This window comes from Ochotona curzoniae, unplaced genomic scaffold (assembly GCF_017591425.1).
Source record: "Ochotona curzoniae isolate NIBS_2020 unplaced genomic scaffold, NIBS_Ocur_1.0 contig_2692, whole genome shotgun sequence".
Classification (NCBI taxonomy): Eukaryota; Metazoa; Chordata; class Mammalia; order Lagomorpha; family Ochotonidae; genus Ochotona; species Ochotona curzoniae.
In genome coordinates this window covers 8,454,616-8,482,028 of record NW_024465556.1, presented here as the reverse complement: position 1 = coordinate 8,482,028, position 27,413 = coordinate 8,454,616, and the positions used below count along the sequence as shown (strand labels likewise).

The following is a 27,413-nucleotide window of genomic DNA, read 5'->3' as shown; positions in this document are numbered from 1 at the left end:
GGCAAATTCATAGAGGCAGAGTTAGAATGTTGATTATCAGAGCAGAAGAAAAGGGGGAATGAAAGATTATTATAATATGGTTATAGAATTTCATTTTGGGGAAGATGAAAAAGTTCTGGAATTAGATGAATAACTCTGATGATAGGCAAATCATGTCCTTAATGCTGCTGGCCTGTTCACTTAACAAATGCTTGCAATGAAAAATTTTGTTAAGTGTATTGTACCAGAATTTTAAAGGGAAAATTTGTGATGGAATTAAATGATTTTCCTTGTATTTCACTGTATTTTAATAATCATGTGCATGTGGGCAGCTTTTCTTACAAATAACCTCAAGTTAGCAAATGTACAATTCATTTCTCAAATGGGAATAATTTGGCACACTGAGTACCAAACAGTTTAGAATTGACAAGAGTTATAAAATAAGCATAACAAAACAAGTCTACTCTATCACAGGTAACTCTTATATAAGTTAATAGGTGGTATTTTTGTAGTTAATTTCCAGCTTTGTTTGACAACCAAGACTTGATGATATTCATGGTTCCGATTTTGAAAAAAAAAATCCTTGACAGGGAATGGAGAGCAGTCCTTTAAATAGTTCCTTGTAACTCTCATTAGCATTGGACGAATCTTCCACAGTCAATTAAACACAGGCTCCTCATGGGGGAGGTTGATTGTCCTATGCATAACTCAACAGCCGCTGTCAGAGTGTTGCAATCTTATCTCTGGCTTTGATCCAACCATCCCCATTGCCCAGAGTACTAGCAGGTGTCAGAGACGTTCTTGTAGACTTTGATCCTGAGCAAAGCCAGTTCTACTGCTTAGGAGTGCTCTATCTGCAAGGGAAAAAACTCTGGTTTCAATGGTTTAAATTGACGAGGCTCCAGTCCCAAGTCATCCGGTCCAGGCGGCAAGGAGAGCTGTTGTTGGTGTTGGTTTAGCGTTTCCAGAGTGTGCAGGCAAGTTCTTATGATTTGCTAGCTTGTTCATTTTGCCTTTCCCTCTAGAGATTCTTGCTGCCATATACCCTTTCAAGCCCAGGCGGAAGTCAGCAAAACAAAATTTTCCCAGAAACCCCACCCACATCACTTCTCCCTACTTGTCATTAGCTACTCATAGCTCAAGGAATTGTGGGAAATGTAGTTTTTCCTGTAGGCATGTTGTCCATGGTGGCTTTTGCTGAGAAAGCTTGGTAGAGGCATACAAGAGTAGGTGGTCTGCATCCTCACTGCTTTGCTACATGGCAAAGATGAGAAATGCAAGACAGACCATCGTGTTTGGATGTGTCTGCAGTAACCTCACTGTTAACTTTCCTTCAAATCATATCTGTTGTCCTTTGTTCTATTTTTTTTTTCCTCATGTGTATCCCAGAAACATGATGTGATTTTTAAAAACTGAGTGCTAAAAAAGTAGATGGACTGTTGTAATCCACTTTAGCTAGATCTGTTCCCTCAGTCAGGGTGCTGTGCTGGAAAAGGGATCGGCATGAATTCAGGCATAGCCAGACACGAATTGTGGAAGAGATGGTGAACCTTAACTTGGTAGCTCACCATGTCTCTCCCGTGAAATGAGCAACACATCTATTGATGTGGATCACTATGTGTCTGGCAATTTTTGGAAAAAATACAACATATGATATAAATTCTGCATCTTAATTTTGACAGTTTTTATTTTCATTTTGAAATGCATAGCCACACATGGCAAGCACTTACAGTTGAATCTCACAGCTTTATTTTTCTTCTGATAAGCTTCTCTTAGTGTGGTAAATGAGAATCATTTCATTTCCAGAAAACATGAAGCAGTTAAAAATGTAAAATATTCCCACTGTGAGTCTCAGCATAATTGTTTTTTGGTTATTTGAAAACATTTCTTAAATCTTTCTAACTTCAATCCTTGCTTTTTTCTTTGTTTCTCTGGTAAAGATATCAGAAATAAAGCCCTCAGCAATAATGAGTTCTTTCTCTGCAACTAGTTTGCATTATAGAGATGACAAATCTTCAGGGTTTTTTGGGGGTGGGGAGCTAGAATTTATTTTGGTAGAATTAGAAGTATCAGGAAGACTGTTATATCTAAGAGAATATTGAGTTGCCTTACCTTGGCTGGAGACTGGGACGTGATGAACTTGAAGGTTGTGTCAGTAGTTAAAACAAGAAATAAAATACAAGCAAACAAGTTAAATTATACCATGTCTGGCCCTAACACTCTAACTAGTTAGTGTTAGATATCCTGACTAGTCACATGTCCTATTTTAATGTGAGCTTGTGAATTTTATCACTTACACAAGGGTGTGGGATGTCCCTTCCCTCCTCTTACTCACTGTAGAGTTAAGCGCAACCCAAAGCTCAGCCTTGGTCTCTGAAGAGTGTGTGGGTAGGAGGACAGATGCTTCCCAGGGCAGCTGGGTCTTCCAGATGGCATTAGGTCAAAACTAAAAATAGGGATATAAAATCTCCTACCCTGGCTGCTCCAGTGTGGTGGCGGCTGGCTATAGAAGAGTCAAGAAGTGACATTTCCACTTTCATGTGTTGATATCAAATGGCTCTGAACATGCCCCAGTAGCATTTGGTTATTTTCTGGCAAGATTTGCTCCTAACCTGAATTTAAATGAAAAAAAAAAGCAATTATTGAACACATATTAATAAAACAAACTATAAATGGGAAACCAAGTTCCTTTAGGAAAACCAACAGTACTTTTTTGCTCTCTTGAAATCAATTGGCCTTTTTAAAATCATGTTTTCCGTGCTTAGGAAGGTAAGAGATGGAGGTTTTACATTAATGACACAACTTATCAATGCCTACTTACCTGATGATTTTTACTTACCTACTTACCTCATGATTTTTCAGCCAGAGAAAGGTACCAGAAAGAAAAATATATACCATTTGTAAATGCACTGCACACACTTTTGCCTTGTTTTCGGGCCTGTGACCAAGTGATTCATGTTGACAGAATGGTTACACGCCACTGCACATTGCTGCCCAGAAGAACCAGATGGACATAGCAACAACTCTGCTGGAATATGGTGCTGATGCCAACGCGGTTACCCGGCAAGGAATTGCCTCCGTCCATCTTGCAGCTCAGGAAGGGCACGTGGACATGGTGTCTCTGCTGCTAGGCAGAAATGCCAACGTGAACCTGAGCAATAAGGTAACTCGTTTTCTTGCCCTACAAAACGTATAAAACTTCACAGCCAAAAGGGTCACTAAAAATGAATGAAAAAGCTGGATTGAATAATTTTAAAGTGTAATATTGTACAAAGATGTCCACTGATGTGTTGTTTATAAATAGCAAACACCTAGAGACCATTGATGTAGGTACTGAGAGAATGCTAAGTAATTCAGTCATGTAGGTGAGTCTGTAGGCCTGTGACTTTACATATACGGAGCCATAAAGATGAAATCAACAATGTTTTGAAGAGTAATTTGAAAAAATTTCCTTAGCAAAAAGCTACATCATTACCTCATCAGGATGAGGTATGGCCTATTTATTTATTCTACAAAGACTTTGGGGCCCCTATCATTGCTTGTCCACTTTTAAGTCTACATTACAAAGAGAAATTAGAAATCCTCTGACAGTATAATTTAGTAACAGAAATTACAGTTCACATTTTGTTGAATAGAGGGGGAAAGTTGCTTACAGCTCTAGAATTTGTGGAAAAGTTGGCAGTTCTAAAAGAACCTTTGGAAACTTTTCCTGAATTCATGAGGCACCCTCCTTTATCATTCGTGTCACCATTACTTGTGAAGAAATAGAAGTTCTGGTCAAGCATCATGAAAGTTTGGACAACAGTCAACTAAAAACACATTATTGAGTCTGTTGATTCTCATTATATGTAATAAAGAATTGGGTTCGGCTAATTCATATCTGCACAAAACATAAAACAGGTATTTCTCAGTCTACAGGAAGCCCTACAGAAGTGCCCCCATGTTGCTGAAAATACACACTCTGCTCTGTTTGTTTGCTGATGGCATGGGTGTGACATATCTCAGCTATAGCTCAGATATTGAAGCAGAGGTGCAAAATAACAATGGCTTTATGGTGAGATGACAAGTACAACCGTTAAAAATACACACACAAATAAATAAACTGAATAAGTATGATCATTCTTCAGTGTCTGCAAGGAAATTGGATCCAGGACCCCCCTGCAGGTTCCAAAGCCCAAGGCTGCCCAAGTCCTTTCTAGAAAATGGTTCAGTATTTACATGCAACTTATTTACACCCTTCTATGTAGGTGAAATCATTTCTGGATTACTTATTAGACCTCAGACAACGCAAATGTTACATACACGATCATGATTAGGAAGTAATGATGAGAAGCGTAAGGTCTGTACCTGGTCAATACCATTCTTCATAAAGAGAATGTCTGAGAGTTTAGAGCCCGTGGACAGAATACATTTCCCAGTCTTTGCTGAAACTCCTCTGTATAGAGTTTATAAATGTCTCAGAATAGGTGACCATGACACACTTTCACAAAATGTTATGGCTGAAAATGCCACTTCCTCCAAAGTAGAACAGAGAACATGATTACATGATGATGTCAGTGTTTGGCTGATGCCAATTTGGGCCCTGGCTTATTTTACTTGGATTTCAAGTGAATGCCTTGGTCCTCCTTTTCGTATTTCCTCTTTATTCAGCTGTATGTGCCCCTTCCAAAATCCTATAAACATTCTCCCCAAATCACCAATGAATGGTTATTTCTGAATACTGTAATATCTTTGATGAAATGACAGCCCGTAAGAAAATAAATGATCTGCATCTAAAAGATTGTTTCTGGCCCAAAGTATTCTTTGAATCTCTTCTTTTGACAAAAGGGACAGACTGATGTTCTCAATGTCCATATGCTGGGAATAAGGAAGGGTTCTATGACCAAGATGCTAACAGAAGTGTTGATACAGGATGAAAGAAATAATCAGAAATCGCCTATACTAATTTGTTTCTTTTAAATCTGATTTATGGGGACAACTGCTTTATAATTACAAGGGTTTTATGAACCTGAGTATAGTCTTAGTACTTGTTTCATGGTCTTCTCTGGCAAGGTCAGTTGCAAAGGTTTCATCTAGTTACATCTGTATGCTAGATAAGTGATTTGATCTAGTATTCACATTGTATTTGCTAGACAATGTGTTCCACCTGGAAGCAACACACGGGAATCATTTGTCAGGCTACAGGGAGTTGGAATGGCTGTTACTATCTAAAGTCAATATCCACTTTATAAATAGCTATTATGATAATTTTTCCTAAAGATAGTACAATGGATAATGTGTTAAACTTCCTGAACAGTTTTGTTCTTAGAGTCTCCCGTATTTGGATATGAACACTGAAATATGTAGGCAGGCATAACATCGTGTCTGGGATTTGCTTTCCAATCCTGCTGTAAAGAAATGATTGAAAACAAAGTGAAGAATGGGCAAAGTGAACACAGGAAAATCTTGCAAGTTGCTGTCTGCGATGAATGAAAAGGTTGACTCCAGTCCCTCTGCCTCTGCGAATTCCTGAAACTTTGTGTTAATCCAAAAAATGGCTAGCTGTGTTGCAGAAGTGTTCAACAGTGTGGTACATATTCTATACATGTTTCTTTAAACACAGAAGTTGTAGAAGTCCCATAGAACCCTCAATTTTCACAAATTCTTTCATGAGCATGGCTATGTATACGCTATTCCTTCCTGTAAAGTATCTGTGTACTTGCTGTTTCTTACAGAATGGCCTCACCCCGCTCCATTTGGCTGCTCAGGAAGACAGAGTGAATGTGGCTGAAGTCCTCGTCAACCAAGGAGCTAATGTGGATGCCCAGACAAAGGTTTGTGTCCCCCCTGTTTCCACGAAAAAGGATGTTTTCCACATAGTACATCAATTGTATTTTTGCTCAAAGTCTCCACTTCTAGCATCCCAAGTACTTTTGTCTTTAACAGCCCGAGGACTATATCCCAGCTTCATTTCAGTATCCACTTGTGTTAACCCGGAGAATGTTGTTTTAACAGATCGGTCCAACAGGGTCGGAGTGTAAAAGCTTGTGCCTTTCTTGATTTTTGCGTCTGACCTTTAAAACATAGACTAATAGTGGCAGGTGTTTTGCTTAAACTGTCTGTGTCCCAGATCCGTGTGCCTTCATTCAATATCTAGCTTCACTCCAACTTCAGCTTCCTGTACCTATGCACCCTGGGAGGAAGCAGGTAATAGCTCGAGCACTGGGACCCTGTGATCGATGTGGGAGACCTGGAGTTCTGGGCTCCTACCTCTACCCTGCTCCAGCTCCAGATGCTGTGAGCATTTGATGAGTGAACCAACAGATGGGAGATCTACTTGTTTCTCTCTTTCTTTCTCTTTCCCCTCCTCAGATAAAAGTTAAACTAATCCATGTATATATACACACACATATATATTATAAAATTCTTTCTATGTGCCCTGTTTGACACCAAAAAAGAAGGCTTAAGAAATATTATGTTGTGGAGAAAAAGTAGTTTTATATAAACTGTGGAAAGTCTCTGAGACATGTAAACATAATGGAAATATGAAGAATACACATTACTGGGAAGTAGACAGGAAAGGAGGTATTGCAGATATAAAGACAAAAACTGGCTTTTGCTTATTTTCTTTATTTTGGTTGAATATTTTCTAGAACAATGAATTCTGTAGTTTGGAAATTTGCATCCTCATGATGAATTGGTTCTGAGTTGTATCAGGGTCACCTCTCTTTGTACATATCTAAAATTCTGAAAGGCATGGATTGGACCTAACTCTCAGTCAGCTTCCACTCAGGTGCATCCAAAGCATACACCAATGTTTAGCCAGGAAGCACATGTATGATTCCCTAGCCCCATGAAGAGAACCAAGACAGAGTCCTGAGCCCTTTGTCTGAATTTGCACACAGGGCTTGTCTTTAGAAGGGTATACATTTCTACCTCCTAACCCAGCTTGAGTTACAGCAATCATTTCATACTCAGTATCATGTTTGGGGCCCTTTCCTACCCTGCACAAAGGAGGCAGAGTATTGCACACTAGAAGGCATCTCTCTGCCTCTTACAAATTCTCTTCCTTTTTTCTTCCCAGCAGACATCACAGTCACCAGACAGGCTGCAAATTGACTGCAGCGGATAGAGCTGTAGTACAGAGGAAGGCTACGTACACCTGCTGCCTAAATTTATGAATAAAGAATTCATTACATTTTCATGAACTTTCAAATCTCATGGACAGACAAGACATCAAGACATCCCCGGACAGGCATTTAACCCAGCAGTTAAGACTCAGAAACTTCCATCCACATTGAAGTCCCTGGCTTCTGTTCCAAGTTCCTGACCCTGATTCAGGCCCCCAGCTAATGATGACTGGGGGAGGTAGCAGATGACAGACTTAGTTGAGCTACTGCCAACCATGTGATAACCCAAGGTTGAGTTACTGTCTTCCTGACTTCAGATTGGCCTGGCCCCCACCACTGTAGCCATTTGGAAAGGGAACCCAGATGCAAGCTCTGTCTCTTGCTCTCTGTCTCTTTGCCTCTTAAACAGATAAGCAAAAGGAGAAAATGTCGCCAAGTGGTCTTCAGATGGGTTATAGACCATCTGGTACATTGACTGAAATTACAACATAGTAGTGATGAGAATACCAAGGGCTCTTTCCTCTTGGGAAGAAAATTTGGTCTCCACATTGCTGCTTTCCCACAGATATGCTGATGCTGATCTGTTAGAGTTCCTCCTCTTTTGCCCTTGAGATTACCCAACACAGATAATTCTGAATTGTACTGCTAGTCACCGAGTATAATAGACAGGACTATAGGACTGAGATGAAACCCCTGCTCCTGCTTTTTGAATGAACAGTGTCCTAAAGCGTTTGATCTAGACTAGCTCCAAAGGCATCGATTCTCAGAGGGCATTTATCAGAGAATTCATGGTTATGTTAGATCTCTTTAAGGAAATATAAAGCCAGGAAGAGTTTTGACAACTGACTTAATCCTTACTCATTTCATATGCTTTTCTGGAACTCCTGCTAGTAGCCATCTCTCTCTCAATTAATATATATATATTACACATAATATATATATATTACACATAATATATTATGTATTATATGTATCTATTAACATATATTTCTTAATATATTAATAAAATCTTGATATATAGATTTTATTAATTTTTATTACAAAGGCAGATTTCCTGAGAGAAAGAGAGACAGATCTTCCACTCTATGATTCACTCCCCAAGTGGCTACAAAAGCTAGAGCTGAGTTGATCTGGATCCAGGAGCCAGTAGCTTCTTCTGGGTCTCCTAAGTGGGTACAGGGTCCCAAGGCCCTGAGTCCTCATCTGCTGCTTTCCCAGGCTATATACAGGGAGATGGATTGGAAGTGTTGTGCCCTGGACATGAGCCAGCACCCATAAGGGATGCTCATGCTCACAGGTGGAGGATTAGCATGTGGATCAATGACCCAATTCTTACCTGATAGTCCCTTGCCCTTATAAATCTCAGTGTCTCAACAGTGGAACATATAATAACATTAATTTAAAAACATAACGGCACCTAAATTTATTGCCCATTCACTACTTGTGAATTTGGTTCGTTTAGTATCCCTATATTACAGTTGAGGAAACAGACAGAGGAAAATGAATTGCTTGCATAAGATCCCATAGTTCTGTTCAAAACCTGATTTTGATATAAACAGAAGAGTGGTGAAATCAGCAATGTGGTATACAAACATCCTGGAAAGCAGTACAAATAAAAAAGGAGTGCAAAGATAACAGAGCCTGGCACAAGGGAAACTGAGGCTGCTGCCAAGGTCTGTTTGCAAGCCTCAATTAAGTGGCACATGAGAAGTTGGTTAACAGAATAAAAATTGAAGAAGGTTTGAAGACCATGTCACAGGGTGGCAAGTTGGGGCTGGAGAAATGTGAGTACTCTGGATGGTTCTAGGGATCTGATGAGTGTAACTGGTTGGTTAGTCCCAAACACTCATTGGCGAGATGAGGAATGCAGGAGAAGCCACTGGTGGGAAACGCAGGCCGTGAGCTGAGTAGTAGGTTTGCTCAACTGTAGATGATCCAGGGGCCAACCTGGTAGAAAAACCCAATAATGACCAATGTGTTGCTCTGGGATATTGGAAGGACTGGGGTAAATATTCAGATTTGGAATACCATAGCTGTGCTGATCCGAAGCCAGGATCCAGGAACTTCCTCCAGGACTCCCACACGGTGCAGGGTCCCAAGGCTTTGGGCCATCCTCAACTGCTTTCCCAGGCCACAGGCAGAGAGCTGGATGCGAAGTGGAGCTGCCGGGATTAGAATCGGCGCCCATATGGGATCCTGGCACATTCAAGGCGAGGACTTTAGCCACTAGGCCATGCCGCTGGGCCTGCCAAGAACTAATTGTACAAACTGTGATGAAGCCCCCATAGTAAGCAGATTTCTGATCACAGTGTGGTATGTGAGCTCCTCATGCTGGGAAAGAAGAACCCTGCAGAGCACGCAGGTGGAGTCTGGTCACCAAAAAGGAATTTGCTCCATTGTGCATGAATGGGCTTTTAGAAGTGGTTAGTCAGTGCCTGTGTCTGTGTGGTTATCCTAACTGTGTTGGCCTGGGCACATGGATGGCTGGGTTCATGGAGTAAATTTTGACTGGCACCAGCTCTCCAAAGCAACACATTCCTGAGGAGCTATGTTTGCCTTCCACTTTTGGCTATAGTCTGGGCACTTCCTTTTCAAATCCCCTGGCTTCATTTGCTGGAAATCTGAGACTTGTAGATTCCATCAAACAAGACTTACACACCCCTGAAAGCACGGGTCCCCAGGTAACATAAAAATATTGCCATAAAAAAAATCAATGCTCTCTCTTGGTGTGATGGTGCCACCCATACTATCATAAACAGTAGTTTTCCAGGGGCTCCCGGAGTGCCTGATGGTATCTGGTGGTGTCTGTGACCTTGGGTGTGGAAATCTAGAAAAAGTCCCAAAAGACCTTTACCTTAAAAAAATACTTACCTAGAGTTTTATGTATAAGCACACATATTCACATATATAACACCCAAGACTCAATTTCTATTCAGAGAGATCAGATTTGGACTCACCCACCCATGGGGGTCTCTTACTCTTGAGATAGAAAGAGAGGAAAAAGCAGAGTTTACAACACATATGCTTGTAGCTCCTGAGGGGTGAATAGATAAGATTTTGAGCAATTATTGTATCTAAATCATTGGTTTTTAACCTGTGAGACTCTAGTAAGTCAAATAACTTAAAAATCCTTTCTTCTTTCCTTATTGATTTTGAAGGCACAAACACAGAAACACAGAAATATCTTCCATTCATTGGTTCACTTCCCTAATGCCCACAACAGCTAAGGCTGAATCCAGGTGCATAGAGTTCCATCTGGGGATCTGTTATGAGTGGCAGGGACATAGCCACTTGGGGCATCACCTGCTGCCTCCTAGGGTACACATTAGTAGGATGCTGAAATTGCAAGTCTGGACTGGAAGCCAGGCTCTCTGAGATGGGATGGGTAGGCTGCACTTTGGCCGCAGCACCTGGCGAGGACCTTCAGTGGAGCATGTGACTTGAATCAAGATGATGCTTCTTAGACCACTGGAACCACACTGGCTTGATGCTATCTTGTGTTCCTGTCTGCTTCTCATTTCTGTCACGCATTCTGATAGTCATCTACTGCCTTGCATTATAATTTCTTCATATTTTCTCCCTTGATTGTAAACTTTCAGTAGCGTTTTCAAGCATCAACAGTCAGTCTGTCCAGTAAGCAGTTTTGACCCCCAATAAGCAGTGACCAGATGAGTCTGTCTAGGCTGTCATTTGCTGCGTTTTTCCCTTTCTATTCTGAAAATTTGCTTTCCACATAAAATCTAGTAACTCAACAGGCAGTATCTTGAAAGTTAAGTACCTAGATCTGTATGTGCTGCTATTACTATTTCTACATATGACTAGCTCTGAGGATTATCGAGGCCAATCTTTTGAGGATGGAGAAGGGAAAAACTTTTTTTCACATTCATGAAGAAAGATGAAGTCATTTCATCTCTGTTTAGAATAACTGATACCAAACATCCTAATGATATACCTATTTTTTTTTAACATAATTACAGATGGGATACACACCACTGCATGTGGGCTGCCACTATGGGAACATCAAGATCGTTAATTTCCTGCTCCAGCATTCTGCAAAAGTTAATGCCAAAACAAAGGTGAGCTCCTTGCTTTGCTGCTGCCAAGTCATTGATTTCTGTGTCAGAGGAAGTAAGAGTCATTTCTTCCCTCTTTCTCTGCAGAACGGGTATACGCCACTGCATCAAGCAGCACAGCAGGGACATACACATATCATAAATGTCTTGCTCCAGAACAACGCCTCCCCCAACGAACTCACCGTGGTAAGAAAACAAGGCGAGCTGGAGGGAAGAGGCAGATGGGAATCTTGCATCGTCTTAACATTTTTCACTGGCCTCCAACGTTGCTTTTCTAGCTTAATGAGCATAGAGAACATTCAGTAGAATGAGGGGAGACGACAGTAACCCTAGTGTTGTGAGCTGTTCAGAGAGAAATGTGATCACTGGCACACATTTTTAACATGCTGATTGCATCGCCACCTAGTAGGAAATGCACCTGTAGGAATGTGTTTCATTGATTGCATCCGTAGAACATTAAAAAGCCACTTGGATTTCACAGGTAGTTGCCCAGACTCTTCTGTAGGAGTAGAAACAGGTCAGGTGGGTTTTGTGCCAGGCAGTGTCTAATGAACAGGTTTTTGTGCATGACAGTGGGATGGATGTGATGAGTTCTTGCCTATGTGTAGACAAAGCATGGGGATTAAGTCTGGTTAATTTCTTGTCCACATTTTCCTGTTTCCAGAATGGGAATACTGCCCTTGCCATAGCCAGACGCCTTGGCTACATCTCAGTGGTTGACACTCTGAAGATAGTAACGGAGGAAACCATAACCACGACTGTAAGTAATGGATGGAGCACCTGGCTGGCCTGGAGATCATTCCTCAGGCTGTACTCTTCTCAAACACATCTGGGATGATCCTTCTTTCCACTATTCACAGGCCAAGAGCCGTATTACAAAAATCTGCCACCTCTTCATTGGCACTCAACTCTTCTGTATGAATAGAAATTGAAATTTTTTTTTAATTCTAAAGATTCATTTATTTGAAACTCTGGGTTACAAATAGAGAGAGAAAAATCTTCCATCAGCTAGTTCATTTCCTAGATGGCTGCATCTGCAGGGCTAGGCCAGGCCAGTAACAGGAGCCAGGAGCTACCTTCAGGTCTCATGCATGTGGCAGGGGCACAAGCACCTGGGTCATCTTGTGCTGCTTTCCCAATCATTAGCAGAGGGCTGGATCAGGAGTGGAGCGTCTGGCGCCTATCTGGGATGCCAGCATAACACGTAGCAGCTTTATCTGCTATGCCACAGTACTGGCCCCTCCCCAAATTTAAAATATTAAAAAATACCCTAATGAAGTCTCACTTGAAGCAATAGAATGGCTTATTCCATAGTAAACTAAATTGACTTAGGAAAATCCTTTATAAAAGATTGGTGGAGGGAGATATACTTTTATAAAGTATTTATTCATTTTTACTTGAAAGGCAAGTAATGAAGAGAGAGAATTAATGAAGAGAGAGGAGAGAAAGAGAGAGGGCTTTCATCTGCTGATTCACTGAAGGGAAATATGTCTTAACATCCTTCCTTAGCAGTGTAAGAAAGTTGAAAGCTCTTAAGTTGGTTTCTTAAATATTTTATTGCACAAAATGACTCACAGATATATCATTATCATGATAACAAGATACTGAAAAGATCAATATTGGTCTTGCACCATTCTCCCTTCTCTTCTGTTTTCCTATTGTAATGTTCATGTTGAAAATAGTAGGACCAAAAAAAAAAGAAAAATAGTAGGATATTTTGTTTAAAAATGTCAGGCAAATATTTCCAAATGAGATCTAATTACATCAGAAAGAGCTTACAAGCTGCAGGCTGTAGGATAAATTCTTGCTTGATAACCCCATGTGGCACAGTTGAACTTTTGTTACTAGATTCATGAGCAGATATTACACCACGTCCAAGGTTTATTTGAGTTATTTCTGACTCCATGATTCAACACACAAGCTTGAGATTGACACTGTACAATGTAAGTTTAGGACTTGAAAACATGTGGACTTAGGAGTTCCCTCTCCTTTTCTTTTCTGCCATCCTGCAACCCAGGAAGGCATAGCTTGTTTCTGCAAAATACTTTGTTGTCATTGTTTTGTCAAGAACGTGGGATAAACTTCCAAATGTCACTTTCACACACATGTTGAGTATTTCAGTATCAATGAAAGTTTAAACAAAGAATGTCTAATAGCCTTGATTTTGTAGGTATCCCGTACAGCTGACTGTAGGATGGGAAACAGGACAGGTGTCACGGAGCTATAAAATATTTGAAATCACTGCCTGATTGGGAGTGATTTCGTGGGAGACTTCTGTTTCATGTTAGCTAATTGAAACTTGCTTTAATAGTCAAGTGCAAACCTCATTTTCTGGAATGTAAGTGACTTCCTTACCCATTAACAACTTTCAAACTGTTTGAATTTGAAAACCTTGAAGAGTAAAGTTACAGCTTCAGAAAATCTACTGGAAAACAAAAGTCTCAAAGCTCATGTTTGTCTCAGAAGACATCATGGATACTAGAAGTGCTGTTTTCACTCCCAGCCTCATCAGCACACTGGTTGGTGTCTTTCCTGTAAGAGAAGGCACCATGCTTCCTAACCGGAGAACACCCGTTTGCTTCATTAATGAAGGCGATGACACTTCCAGAGTCTGTGAAAGTCCCAAGGCTCACTCAGGCATTGTGAAATTTATGAGTTTGTTTTCAGCTGAGCTACCACCTCGCAACCTTTCTCCAACAGTTCCTTATAAATTGGTATATAAAGTTGATGCAGTGCAGGCTAGAGTCTGGGATCTTAAGCTCTGAAACAGCTCAGCCATCACCACAGACTTGATTTTGGTGCAGCCAGGTCTTGGGTGCAGCAGCCATTGTCTCTGTGAGCAGACTCAACGTTTTCAAAGCCTGAAAAAGATGAGTGACTCTCCTGGGTGTGCCCTGATCTATGACGTCATTCTGAGGACACTGTAGATAATGTGTTTATGACCATTGCAGCATAAGAAACTGAATGGATAGAAGCTACTCCATAAAAGAGATAAATTCTCAAGTGTTAAAAGATGTACTTATTTATATATTCATTCCATTTATTTACAAGGCAGGATGATGGAGTGAGAGAAAGAATAAGATATCTTTTCATCCACCAATTCCCTTCTAGATGCCTACAATACTTAGAGTTGGGCCAGCAAGTTAAGCGTCCACTTAGGGTGGCTGCCTCCATGTTGCAGTGCCTGGTTCAAGTCCTGCCTCTTTCTCTTTCAATCAGCTCTCCATGAACGTGCCAGGAAAAGCAGCAAAGAATGGTGCAAATACCTGAGTCTGCACACCCACACAGGAGACCAGGAAGAATGATTTCTGGTCTTGGTCTGACCTAGTCCTCAGCTGCTATGGCCATTTGAGGAGTGAATTGGCAGTTGAAAGACCTTTTTCTTCCTTGATATCTCTCCCTATATCTCTGTAATTCTACCTTTCAACTAAGTAAAATAAATGTTAAATAACTTAATAAAAAGATCTAGAGCTCCTTGAAGAGATTGCTGAATGTAGGGTAAGAGTGAGAACTGTCTAAGTTGAATCTGGACCATCATATACAGCCAAAAAGTGAGGAAGTTCTCCCCCACCACCAAAATTAAGTGAATAATCCAGTTTATGCACACAGTAATGGAAGTATGTCAAAGGGAGGTTGATATCAACTGAAGGAGTTCCCAGTAACAAAAATAGGAGTGAGCTGAGAAAAACTAAGCAAGTATAGAGGATCAAAAAGTATAACATAAACCCATGAATCCACAAATCCTTAAAATCCATGAATCCATACCAACAAAAATAAATGATTGAGGGCCCCACTGTGGTACAGCAAATTAAGCTGCAATGCCAGCATCCTTTAAGAGAGCTGATTGGAGTCCTGGTACCTCTAACTGCTGATCGGCTCCCTGCTAATCTGCCTGGGACAGCAGCAGCAGGTGTCCTAAGTACTTGGCCCTGTAATCCACACAGGAGACCTGAATTGGGTTGCTGGCCTAATCCAACTCTGGTCTTTGTAGCCATTTGTGGAGTGGACCAGTGGGTAAGCTACCTCTTTCCTTTCTCTCTCTCTCTCTCTGTCCCTCGCTCTTTCTTGAACTCTGCCTTTGAAAGAAAAATTAATAAGTTATTAAATAAGTGGTAAAGAAGAGACAAATATGTCTGGGGAAACTGTCCAAAATAATTTATGGTAAATTTTCTTCCTTAAGAAACAAGTGTAAGTTCAGCATTAGTGATTTCTCTGTAAAGAAACCACTGTGAAAGCAGAGAAAAATAAGATGTCTAACAGTAGACTAGCCTGATGAGTGCTGCCTTGTCCAGAACAGCAGCCATACCATGGTAAGTTATATGGAGAGTGTGTATCCTTGGTGTGTGAAAATGGTCCTTACTAGGCCCAGGATGATAGCCTAGTGGCTAGTGTCCTTGCCTTGCATATTCCACAATGCCATATGATTGCCAGTTTGTGTCCTGGGTGCTCCACTTCCCATCCAGCTTTCTGCTTAGGGTCTGGGAAAGCGGTCGAGGATGGCGCAAAGCTTTGAGACCTACATAGGAGACCCAGAAGAAGCTGCTGGCTCCTGGCTTCAAATGAGCTCAGCTCCGGGTGTTGCAGCCACTTGGGGAGTGAACCAGTGGACAGATGTTTCTCTCTGACTCTGCTTCTCTCTGGAGATCTTTCCAATAAATCAAATCTTTAAAAAAAAAAGTTTTTTAACCTCCTCCATATTCCTCCCAAAGACATAATTTCAGTCTTGGCATGGAAAGGGGGAAGGGTATTTTTAAAAAATTGAGAGCTATTACACAAAACACCTCACTAATAGCTTCAAAAACTACCAAAATCATAAAAAAAGAAAAGAAAAGCATGAGACCTTGTTGCAGGCCAGGTAAATTTGAAAAAGGATCATTACTGATTGTCACATGGTGTCCTGGGTAGGAACCTGGGACAGAAAAAGGCTACTAGGCAAAGAGCGGGAAAAAAAAGTATGTGAATCTTACTAATCATGTTTCAGTACCAATTCATTAATCATGACATAGATACCATGCTAATTTAATATTATAATAATGATAGAACTTGGTATGAAGAAGATAGGAATTATTTATCCTGAATTCACAATTTTTCCATAACCCTAAAAGTATTCTAAATTAAGTTTATTTTTAAACCATGCTCAGTTGTAGTACATTCTGGGAGAGGCACCAATAATGTTTTATTTGAGCTTAATAATTGGGGCCAGGAGGTATAAATCACATTTACAAGAATGAGCCCTCAAGAAACAATGAGTGTGTACCCTTTCTTAATTTTAACAACCTGTTTTTTTTTCAGTTGTCTTATTTAAATGTGTGTTTTGTCTCCTGCAGTTGTTTTTTCATCTGCTAAAAATCAAAAATTAAAACTAAAGTCATGAGGACTTTCTCTTAAATGATGCTGTTGTAGCTGATAGATAGCCATAATTTGGGTAGGTGTGAAAATCTCAAGAAAATTCTAAAATCCTGCAAATGCAAGATGTCTAAAATATTTTTATATGTGTAGTTCAAAAACAAGTATTCCATTTATGCAGTTGTGATTTATCCTAGGAATGAAAATCTCAATTAAGGGGAGAACACAGGATAAGTAGAAAGCTTGACAGAATAGAAACGTTCTCGTTGTTTTATTTGGCCTATCTTCAGGCAAAACTTCTTTAAGATTTATTTATTTTTATTGGAAAGGCAGATGCACACAGAGGAGATACAACGATCTTTCGTCCAATGGCTCACTCCCCAAATGCAACAATAGTTGGAGCTAAGTTGATTTGAAGCCAGCAGCCTCTTTCAGGTCTCCCATTCAGGTGCAGGGTCCCAAGGCTTTGGGCTGTCCTCCACTGCTTTTCCAGGCTACAAGCAGGGAGCTGAGTGGGAAGTGGAGTAGCCAGGATATGAATTGGCACCCATGTGGGACCCCAGTGCATACAAGTCGGAGATTTAGCCACTACAACATGGTGGCAGATTCATCAGATCATGAAAAATATAGCAGTGGAGTAGGAGAGTAGATATATTTTTACCCCTTTTTCCCCCTAAAAGTCTCACTAGGTGCTTCTTTTAAGAGTTATTTATTTGAAAGGCAGAGTAAAAGATACAGAAAAGACCAGAGATAAAGATATTTCAAACACTGGTCCACTTTCCAGGTGTCTACAATGGCCACATGGAAGCCAGAAACCAAGAACTTCATCCAGGTCTCCCATGTGGGTCATTGGGGTACAAGCAGTTGGTCAGTCTTCCACTGCCTTCACATGCGAATGAGCAATGAACTGGAGTGGAAGAAGGGTATCCGGAACTTAAACTGGCACCCTCATTTGGGACGCAAACGCTCCATGTTACAACTTCTCTTACTGTGCCAGAATAACTATCCCAGGACCTGAGCCTTTTAAGTTGTTATGTTTTGCTGCTAAAAGTTTCTCACAGTGTTTAATCCCCTGTTGGGTATATATATGATCAGGACCTCTGTGCTGCTAAGGAGTAACAATTTATATGGTATTTCTTATGTGTGAGATTCAAAATATTGCACACTTAAGTCTGATTAAAAAAAACTTATTGATTAATTTGTGGAAAAAAATAGTCTTTTTAGAAGCTGTAGTTTGCTTGCATTAAAATGACTTTTTTCTTAACTAGACCATCATTGAGAAGCATAAAATGAATGTTCCAGAAACAATGAATGAAGTTCTTGATATGTCTGATGATGAAGGTATGGAATGTCCTTTACATGCATATTCATTATTAGTAATTGTATTTTTTTGTTTGTTTCCTGGAGAAAAATTCACTAGAAAAATATTTTTGAAACTATTGGGATGTTTTGTTATTATTATGTCAAGAGTATGGATTTTACACACTTACAATGTTCGCTTAAATCATGCAGTTCGTAAAGCCAACGCCCCTGAAATGCTCAGTGATGGTGAATATATCTCAGATATTGAAGAAGGTACTGCTACATTTTTATTTTAGTGAAACTTAACTACCAACTTTATCCTCAACTTCTGATCCCTGAAGTATAACACTTCTGAAATTACTAACTTTTCATATTAATCTTCAAGCTATTCATTTTATAGTGTTTAGAGAGAGTATATTTATAATACTGATTGTCTTCTATAAATCCCTTTGAATCATCTCTCCTTGACTCCATATTCCAACTTTAAATGCAAAAGCAAAACAATTACCTGAGTTATTGTCTTTGTACTTGTATCTATCTGGCAGAAAACTGACATTGTTATGGTTTACATATGAACTCTAGGGAAGATAATGAATTAATGTTCTAGAGAAATTATTGCCTTGAGTCAATAAGAGCAATCATCTTTTCATGTAAAGGATTAACTGCTCATTGTAAGATTGACCTTAGGTTTCCTAGTAAAAGTAGCTTTTGATATCCAACTAAAAAAGAACTGTCCAACTAAAACTGGAAAAACTGTTCAAAACCTAATGTTTCAATAATGATTTGACAAAAGAAACCAAAACATGATTGTAGCTGCATTTTATCTACTTAGAGAAATTGTCTTTTGCCTTATTCAAACATCAATACTTTGGCCAGATTATGAAATATAGAGATGTATGAGGGACATGTTTGAAAGGTCCACTGGGAGGCCAGCATTTTCATGGTGAATGAATATCAAGACAATGGCAGATCTGGATGCCTTTCTGGAGTAAGAGGTTCACTAGGGTGGAACTTGTATTAAAGTTTCTTCTTTGCATTGGTTATCACTGCAGCATTGCCTTCTCCCTTATTGCTCCCTTCATTTGGCATCTCTTATGAAGCGTTATTCTCTCGGGTCAGTCTTACAGGCACTGTTTTTTGTTTTTGTTTTTGTTTTATGGCCGTTAAGTGATCTTCCCAAATTTCATTATTTGTTTCCCCCCTTCAATTTGCACAAATCTCTTTAGGATCATAACTAATGAAAAAGCCTACCTGGTTTACCTACTTTACCTTGTTGGTATCCAATGACTGCCTGTAGCAGGTGCTTTGTGGCCGGGAACTACACATCCATAACCACTAATGCCCTGGTGGTCATTTTGAAACTGGGGAGAACCTGTCTATTATTTGTAAATGTGATAAATGGTAAAGCATTTAACTCACTTTCTGTCTTTCTAAAATATTAGCTATGCATTTGCCTTTTTTTCCTCAAATGGTTGAGATTTGCATTTTCTTCAGATCTCTGCATTGTCTTCAGATCTAATGTCTTACTGTTATTTCAAGACAACATATCAGAATTTCTTAGCAAAATGAAAGAGGTTGTCCTTACAAGGATATACACATGTGTAAATCATGATGTCAGAAGTATGTTTTCCAAATGAAATATGACCTTCATTGACCCAAAAATTTTACTACTCTTTTTATGCAGCATCCTAAGTTCACCCCATCTCTGATGAGAAGCCAAGTTTGAATGGACTATATAAGAACTTTATTTTGATAACCAAATAATTTCAAAAGAAGGAAAGTTTTGAATTTTGAAATTTGAGTGCAATGAGTCTAGCAATTTGGCTAGACATAGTAATCATTTTTATTTTACATATATATTTATCTCAAGCTTAGGAATTTGAAATTCACAAATGATAATTCTCATTTTATCCAACATTCTTTAAACACTGAGCCTTACTATATGCGTATCTATGGACTAGTGAAGTCAAGTGCTTTTGATCATGGTGTTGTAAAATTTAATGTCAAAAAGGATTCCTCACTAGTTCCTTGTGTCAGCCATCACTCAGTGCCAGTGTTTCATCCGCGTGGATGTTCCTCTGTGGCTCAGATGGTAGAATATCCTAGTTCTCAAACTGCCTGGTCCATTTTGGACAACCTCTTTAGAATATTTTGATATTGTTGAGCTTCCTATAGCTTCTACTCATTGATTCACATGCGGATATATGGCCAGGTTGATGACAGCATCATGTTCAAAGTGATGTTTAGAAAAACGTCATGCAACTCTTCCATGCAATAGTCCTTAGGATATTTGAAAATACATTTCCTAGTTCTTAGTCTTCTGTTTTCCAGGCATACCATTGCCACTTCCTTCTACCATTCTCCTTACTAACCTGAGCACCCTCCAATGCACTGCTCAACATACCTGTATCTGTCTGGAGTGGAACTGTATCCTAGGTGCAGTCTGATCAAAGCAGAGTAAACGGGGACTCCTGCTTTCTCCATAGACAGCATTAAAGAAATCTCACATTGAACAAGAACATATTGTTGAGATGATAGCAGACATTTAATTTGGCTAATCATTAATATTGTGAGCTAAGGTTCTAAGTTGTCTTTACCTGAGCTGTGGTTAACCACATTTGCCCCATTACATATTTATGCTGTTGTTTGCTGTATAATTGCATTTTTGAATTTTGAAATTTAGTTTTCACTTTTAGTTTATTTGCCTGCTTGTCCCATCAGAGCTTTGTCGCTTTGTCAGTGGATATAGTGTGTTTAAGTAGGACCTTACTCAGCTGTGGCAAATGTACATTTCTAAGAAACTAAAGGCTTACCTCGATGTGTAAGGACCAGCGAAGTCATGTCAGTAACCCTGGACACTAGGGTTACCAGCATCTTTTTGAACAACAGTAGCAAGCAACATCTGATGCAATTGATCTCATAAAGAAATAAAGAGGAATGTGTTTTTAATATGAGAACATTAAGTTTGAGTCCTAAGTAATAAAAATGGAGTCAATAGTAAGGATACAATGTCAAGAGCAGTTTGCCTGTTCCATTTTCCTCTTTGTTTTCTCCTCCTCTTTTTTCTTATCTTTCCTCGGTCCACATTGAACAGTCGGTGTAAGTGAAAGAATGCTTGGATCAATTTCTTAGAAAAAAAAAATTAAGGAAAACAAAGCTAGACAATGTTATCATTCAGTGACCAAGAAAAACAATAGTCAAGATAGAGTAGAACAATGGTGAAATATCAGCCAAGCACATACAAAAAGAACCTCATTTTCTGCAGATTTAGAAGCCCTGGCATTGAGCAGAGGAAGGACTAGGAAAGTACCTCAGGACAGGCAGGTACCTCAGTGTTCCTGCTGTCTTCTAGCCTAGAAAACCCATTAGCAAGACAATAGCAAGACAAGTACTGCGTGAATAACTTGACTTCAGTGCCAGTTAGATTCTTAGGTTTTGCAGTTCAGTTTGTAAATAAAATCAGAGAGGACATGGAAGAGAAAGAAAAGGAGGTAGGAGAAAAAGAGAAAGGGGAAAGGGGAAAGGGGAAAGGGGAGGGAGAAGGAAGAAAGCGAAAGGAACAGAAAGAGGAAGGAAGTTAAAATCAAAGTTGTCTTCTGGTTTCACCGATTTTCACGGTGCCAATTTTCAACTCTTCAAGTCATAAATTTCCACAAAATGTATTTTGTAAATTAAAAAAAAATGTATGAAATATTACTTTAGCTTGAAAAATTGTGCTGCATTGGGATGCAGATACCCATTTAAAGAACTATAGATGAAACATTATGGGAAATGGAATTCAGACATGTGAAGGAGAAACCAAAAAGGCAGCTAGCGGTACGAAATATGATTCTACTGAGCAGGTTTATGAGACAACAGCTGAGTAGAACAAACTCATACTTGGAAGAATTTCCTAATTCCTGATGACTTAACAAACTTGATCATCAAGATCAAAAATGAACACTAAATAGTAAAAGAGAAAAGTAAGAGCCTAAGAAATCACCATCAAGAAGGCACAAGTTTGAAATAAGATTAAGCAATAAAATTTGGCAGCAATTAGTGACATGAGGGGTGAGGAGACTTGGGCGCCACTGACCTTTGTGCCAGATTTGGACCCCAGTGGAAACCTCAGTAAATTCCACAGATCTCAAAGAACTGAAGTGGTGGGTCAGTGGCCTGTGAATGCTAACTGGGTGTCTGCTGGGTTAGTAGCTAACATATCTCACATTCCTTGGTATTAGATATTTTCATTCAGTGCTACTCTAACTTGACCTGTTTGCTTATATGAAACATCTGAGATGCATCGTTTTCATCTTTTAAAAAAAAAAAAGGTGTGTATTCAGGAAATGGAGCAACTCATTATCTAAGAAATTGCTAAAAGGTAATCACAATTATTTTTTAAAACACTGAGACAACGCTGGAAGTGCTATAACTATTTTATCAAAATAAATATGCAGAGCAATGCGGAAATACAAGTCAAAGGAATATAATTTTGGATAGATTTTCAAGAACTCAGAGCAAGTAGTTTTAATAAACTTATCAGAGTAGTCTCAACTAGAAGAGAATTAATAAAATTTGGTTAATAAAAATAGGCTTTATTACTTTGGGAAATGTGAAACCAGATCTAAGAAAACCAGTAGGAAATATCTTTCAGAACTTCTGGCAAATGCATAGGACTATTTGCTATCCTAATCATCCTAATAAAGAAATAGGACTATTATGTTATTACCTTAATAGATCTCAAAAGGCTGTGGCAATGAGCTTGTCCTTAGGTGATTCAAGGCCTTTAGTGGTGGTTACTTCATTGTTATTCTTAGCAACAAAAGTTGTTCTTCAACTACAAGTTTATCCCTCCCTGAAAACCTCTGATATAATTTCATTTAGCTTTTTCCTTAATATAGCTCTGCTTACAATTGGCCTTTCAAAGAGACCATGACATAATTATGTTCATCCTTCAGCAATAGCATCAAAATGATAACAAATACCAGGAGCTGAAACCAAATCTTAGTCCCTAGTGTATCCTAAGATCTAGCAGAGTTCAATTCCTGTTTGATCGGTTGCATGGAGATGAAGGGAGACTGAGGGGACGGGCAGGTTTATGGATTTCTGAGAACAGTCTGGAGGAAATTTGTCTGTCATGTTCCTGCTTTCTCCCACTAAATTCCTTCCTTCAGAGACCATCCCAACTGATATGCTGAATCGATGAAGGGCTTTATGATAACCTTCCCAAGGTATACCTGCATCTCAAGGAATAGTTCAGACATATAAGGGGACTTCCACTTAAGGAAAAGGTCTGTGATGGGATGAGGGGACAACGACCTTCTTAACAACAGTCTGTTCTGCCCTTGGAATCTGATCTTTGAAACGGGCTTTGTTTTGTGACTGTCACCCATTCTATCATTTATCTAGCTATGCACATTGCAACTTAGGTCCTGCAGGATATATTCGTTCATCATACCCTAAATGTACTCCTACAAGCCAGGGCTTGCTTTCACCGTTCATCCTTTAGTCCATCATTCCAGCCAAAGCACATGAAGTACAGGCCATCTGCTTTTTAAAATTTATTCTATGTTTTCGAATGCAGAGTTACATAGAGACAGAATGAGAGGCAGAGCGATCCAGTCACTGGTTCACTCCCCAGTGGTTACACTGGCTAGTACTGGCCCAGACAGAAACCAGAAACTGCTTCTGTGTTGCCAGTGTGGACATAGGGGCCCAAGCACTGGGGCCATCTTCTATGGCTTCCCTAGGCACAGTAGCAAGGATCTGGATCAGAACTTAAGCATCTAGGACTCCAACTGGAGTAAATAAGGGTACTAACATTGGATTGAAACTTGAACAAATACTTATATGGGATGCCAGCTTTATAGCTGGCATCTTAGTGTGCTTTGCCACAACACTAGCCCCGGTTTCCTTGCCTTTACTGCTTGCACACCATCATCCATCAACAGGTCTTATCATTTCTACTTCCAGAATGAAAAGCAAATTCATTTTCTTTGTTCTCCATCATCACCAACACCCCTCTCATGAAATATGGCAGAAATTTGTGATCACATCTCTACTTCCACTTTTACTCTTACACTCAGCTCTGTACAGCTTCCGCAACAGTCTTTTAGAGACTTAAACTGAATCATGTCATTCCTTTCTCCTTCTTAAAACCATCTAATTTTTTATTGTTATCCTTTTTTTTTATTGGAAGGCAGATATACAGAGAGGAGAGACAGAGAGGAAGATCTTCCATCCGATGATTTACTCCCCAAGTGAGCGGCAATGGTCGATGCTATGCCAATCCAAAGCCAGGAGCCTCTTCCGGGTCTCCCACGCGGGTGCAGGGTCCCAAAGCTTTGGGCTGTCCTCGACTGCTTTCCCGGTCCACAGGCAGTGAGCTGGATGGGAAGCAGGGCCGCCAGGATTAGAACTGGCGCCCATATGGGATCCCGAGCGTGCAAGGCGAGGACCTTAACCACTGCGCCACTGCGCTGCACCCTTTATTATTATTATTATTATTTTATTATTGGAAAGACAGATATACAGAAAGGAGAGACAGAGAGGAAGATGTTATCCTTTTAAGATTCATTCATATAATAGTCATTCATTCATTTTCTTTTCTATGTAATATTTGGTAACATGCCTATTCCTGAATTTAAAATCCACACCACAGTTGATGGAGACATGGGTTGTGCAGAATTAGGAACTGTTACAAACAAGTCTCTCTCAGCCTTCTTATGCACCTATGTCTACGAGTGGATACGTGTATGCATTTTTATTGGGTGTAGACTTAGGGATGTAATAGCTGGATGGTAGGTTAGGTAAGGCCAACAGAATTTGTCAGTACCTGGCAACAATAAAACAGAACTATAAAATTAGGTAGTGAAATAATGAATATCAAAGTCAGGAAAAGAGTATTTTAGAGGAAATAATGGCCTCACAAAGGGACTGAGGGGCAGAGACCAGGATGGGGAGGATGGGGAGCTTCTGAGGTGCTGATGACATTCTTGACTTGGATAGTGTGACTATTGTAACAGTTTAAATACATTAACATTTTATGTGCTCATCTGTGTCACAAGTCAGTACTGGTGCTGCTTGCACTGAACTGTTTTGCATAGGTGTCTGGCAGTTTTGGTAGGAGCAGCATGGCCACTGTTGGTTTAGTGAGTTTCAAAGAGATAACGTACAAAGGATTTAGTCCTGAATTTGGCATATGGTAGGATCTTAGCAAACATAACTCGGTGGGTTATCATGGTTAATTCTGTCAAACTATCGGAAAGCATTATTAGTACTGTTATTAGTCCTAACACACATTGTGTCCTAACTTAAAGTCCTACTTTAAAGTGTCACAAAGCCTTCATTTACTTGAATGAATCAGACTCAGAGACTTTAAGAGAGTTTTTCAGGTTGGCACAAAGAAAACTGAAATTTGAATTGAGGCTTTTTGCTTAGACATCCTACTTCAACACCATCAGAGAATAAGATTACAAGTGATGAAGTTATTCGAGAGGTTACTGAATGCTGCAAGGGGCTTGTGAAGCCTTTTATTTTAAAGAAGTGCTAGATTAGGAGAAGGCAGAAGCATGGCTGGTGCAAGAGAGGGTGCAGGAATACCAGGCTGCAAGACCAAAAGTTTGGCCTGTATTGGAGAGGTGACAAGGGTGAGGCATGTCACACAGGGCAGTGCATAACAAGAAGCAGTTGAGATATTGTAGGCACACTGGCATTTGAGAAGAGGAGGAATGCTGAAGGATGTGGAGGGGAGTGGCAAGGAGTAGAGAGGGAAATCCAGAGAAGAGGGTTCTGATGGAAATGATGGAAGATACTTCCCCAGGAAGCTGCAGGTGCATGAGCACAAGTGATTGGGGAACCCTTGCTGACCTTGGTCCATCAGTCCATCCGTGTGGATGTAGATAAAGACACAGAGCAGAGCACATAGTGCTACTGTGGAAGGCAAGTGCTTTTTTTCCTTCCCCTAGAAACTCTGGCAGAAGGAATAGCAGGCCACCCCTGTGGGAGGCTGCAGACCTGGCAGGGAGTGGCGTTAGCTTACTGCCTACAGACATGAGGTTATCTTCTGCACTGGCCTACAACAAGCTGTCATTTCACTTCGATTTTTTCCCTCTGAATTTCTTTTCTTTCCACCTGAAAGGTCTCCCCTGTTCCATGTCGGAATAACCATAACTTGAGCATCTCTCCCTCACATTGTGTTTCTTACTCAGAGAAGAAAGCCAAAGGTGGATCCAGGAGGCATCATCGTGGAAAAGAAAGAGGCAAGGCAAAGGCAGAGTGGAGGGAGGCCAGAGCTGTGAGCAAGAGAGAATCCAGGGGATCCCCTGGGCCAGAACCTCAGTGAGATGACAGCTGAAAACAGGCCGTGCAAGTGATTACCGCACACATCTTTGGGGTTGGTTGGAAGTTAAAACAAGCCAATAAACCTGTGCTTATTTCCCTGAATGATGACAGGCAATTTGGGGATGAGCAAAGGAAGAGGCTAAACTCCGAGTGCAGGGATTGGTGCTTTCCAAGTACCTGAGAACAGTGCCTGTGTTCCTGAGTTATACACATGGTCGTCGTAAGTCCAGGGGATGAAGAGTTGAGGTTGAATTTGAGGTTGAGTTTAAGAAGGATGGAAAACAAGACAGAGTGTGGTTGGTATGAATGTCGTTATCTACATTCTCTGCAAGTAGGAACCAGCACTTTAATGCCTGGCTTGTGGCAATTCATTCACTGTCTTGTTTCTTTCCAGGTGGCATCGAATGTAGATAAGAACAGTGTTAGTAACCTCAGATGCCTTTTGATGCACGTTCTCTCTTGGGACTTAAGTGCTCGTGTGGCCAGGCAGGATAATGTCTGGTCCTAGTCAGATAACTGGGTAGGGAGTGGGGGGAAGAGAGGTGTGACTTCTGCGTCAGGGTTAAGGGGTAGTGATAAGACTATGATAAAATTGTAGCATGGGTCCAAACATTGTCTTTTGCTGACCCTTCTCAGGAAAGGCACTGACTCCCATCTGCCTTCTGCAGTGGGTTTGTTTATTAACTCAAACAAGATCACAGGGGACGTTTCTCATTGCTGCTGCTGGAAAAGTTCCAACACTGAGTCATGCCTGCTTACTTTAGAAACAACTTGTCCAGTCTGCATTAAGAAGCAGTAAACTGCACTACATTTAAAAGAATCACACCTGGCCACACACAACAGATGAGGAATGAATCCAATTGAGCTTATGCTCAAAAACTACAGCCTGAAAAGCAAGCCTTTTTGTTCTGTGGGATTGGAGCAATTCCTGCTAGTTCACAGTCTGTCTGTCTCTCTCTGTCTCTCTCTCTCTCGGCTTCCTACAGTTAGGCCTTTAAAAACACCTAGAGTCATAGTCTTCCCACATGATCCCATACTTTTTCAGCCTTCTTAACTGACCGATTTCACCCACTGCTCATTCAGCCATTTGCTCTACTTACCTGTAGTTTACAAGCTTTTGCAGAAGGAAAGAAAGTAGATAGCATATTGCAGTGATTAATACATAATTTGAAAGAGCAACCACTACTACCAGAAGATGATGGGAAAACAAAGAATTAAAGTGAAGCCCATATATCCCTCCCCCATCTGCTGGGTCCTCTAGGAAGGGAGGATTGATGGATGG

General features: G+C 40.2%; 1 protein-coding gene across 1 annotated transcript in view; it reads left to right on the top strand.

Moving 5' to 3' along the window:
- Positions 1–27,413, top strand: part of ANK3 (ankyrin 3) — a 287,134-nt gene that overhangs the window by 157,262 nt on the left and 102,459 nt on the right. The window contains exons 17-23 of the mRNA XM_040975812.1: positions 2,945–3,142; positions 5,694–5,792; positions 11,066–11,164; positions 11,249–11,347; positions 11,826–11,921; positions 17,776–17,848; positions 18,020–18,082. Coding sequence (XP_040831746.1) covers positions 2,945–3,142; positions 5,694–5,792; positions 11,066–11,164; positions 11,249–11,347; positions 11,826–11,921; positions 17,776–17,848; positions 18,020–18,082 — 727 coding nt within the window. The remainder of the gene's footprint in view (positions 1–2,944; positions 3,143–5,693; positions 5,793–11,065; positions 11,165–11,248; positions 11,348–11,825; positions 11,922–17,775; positions 17,849–18,019; positions 18,083–27,413) is intronic.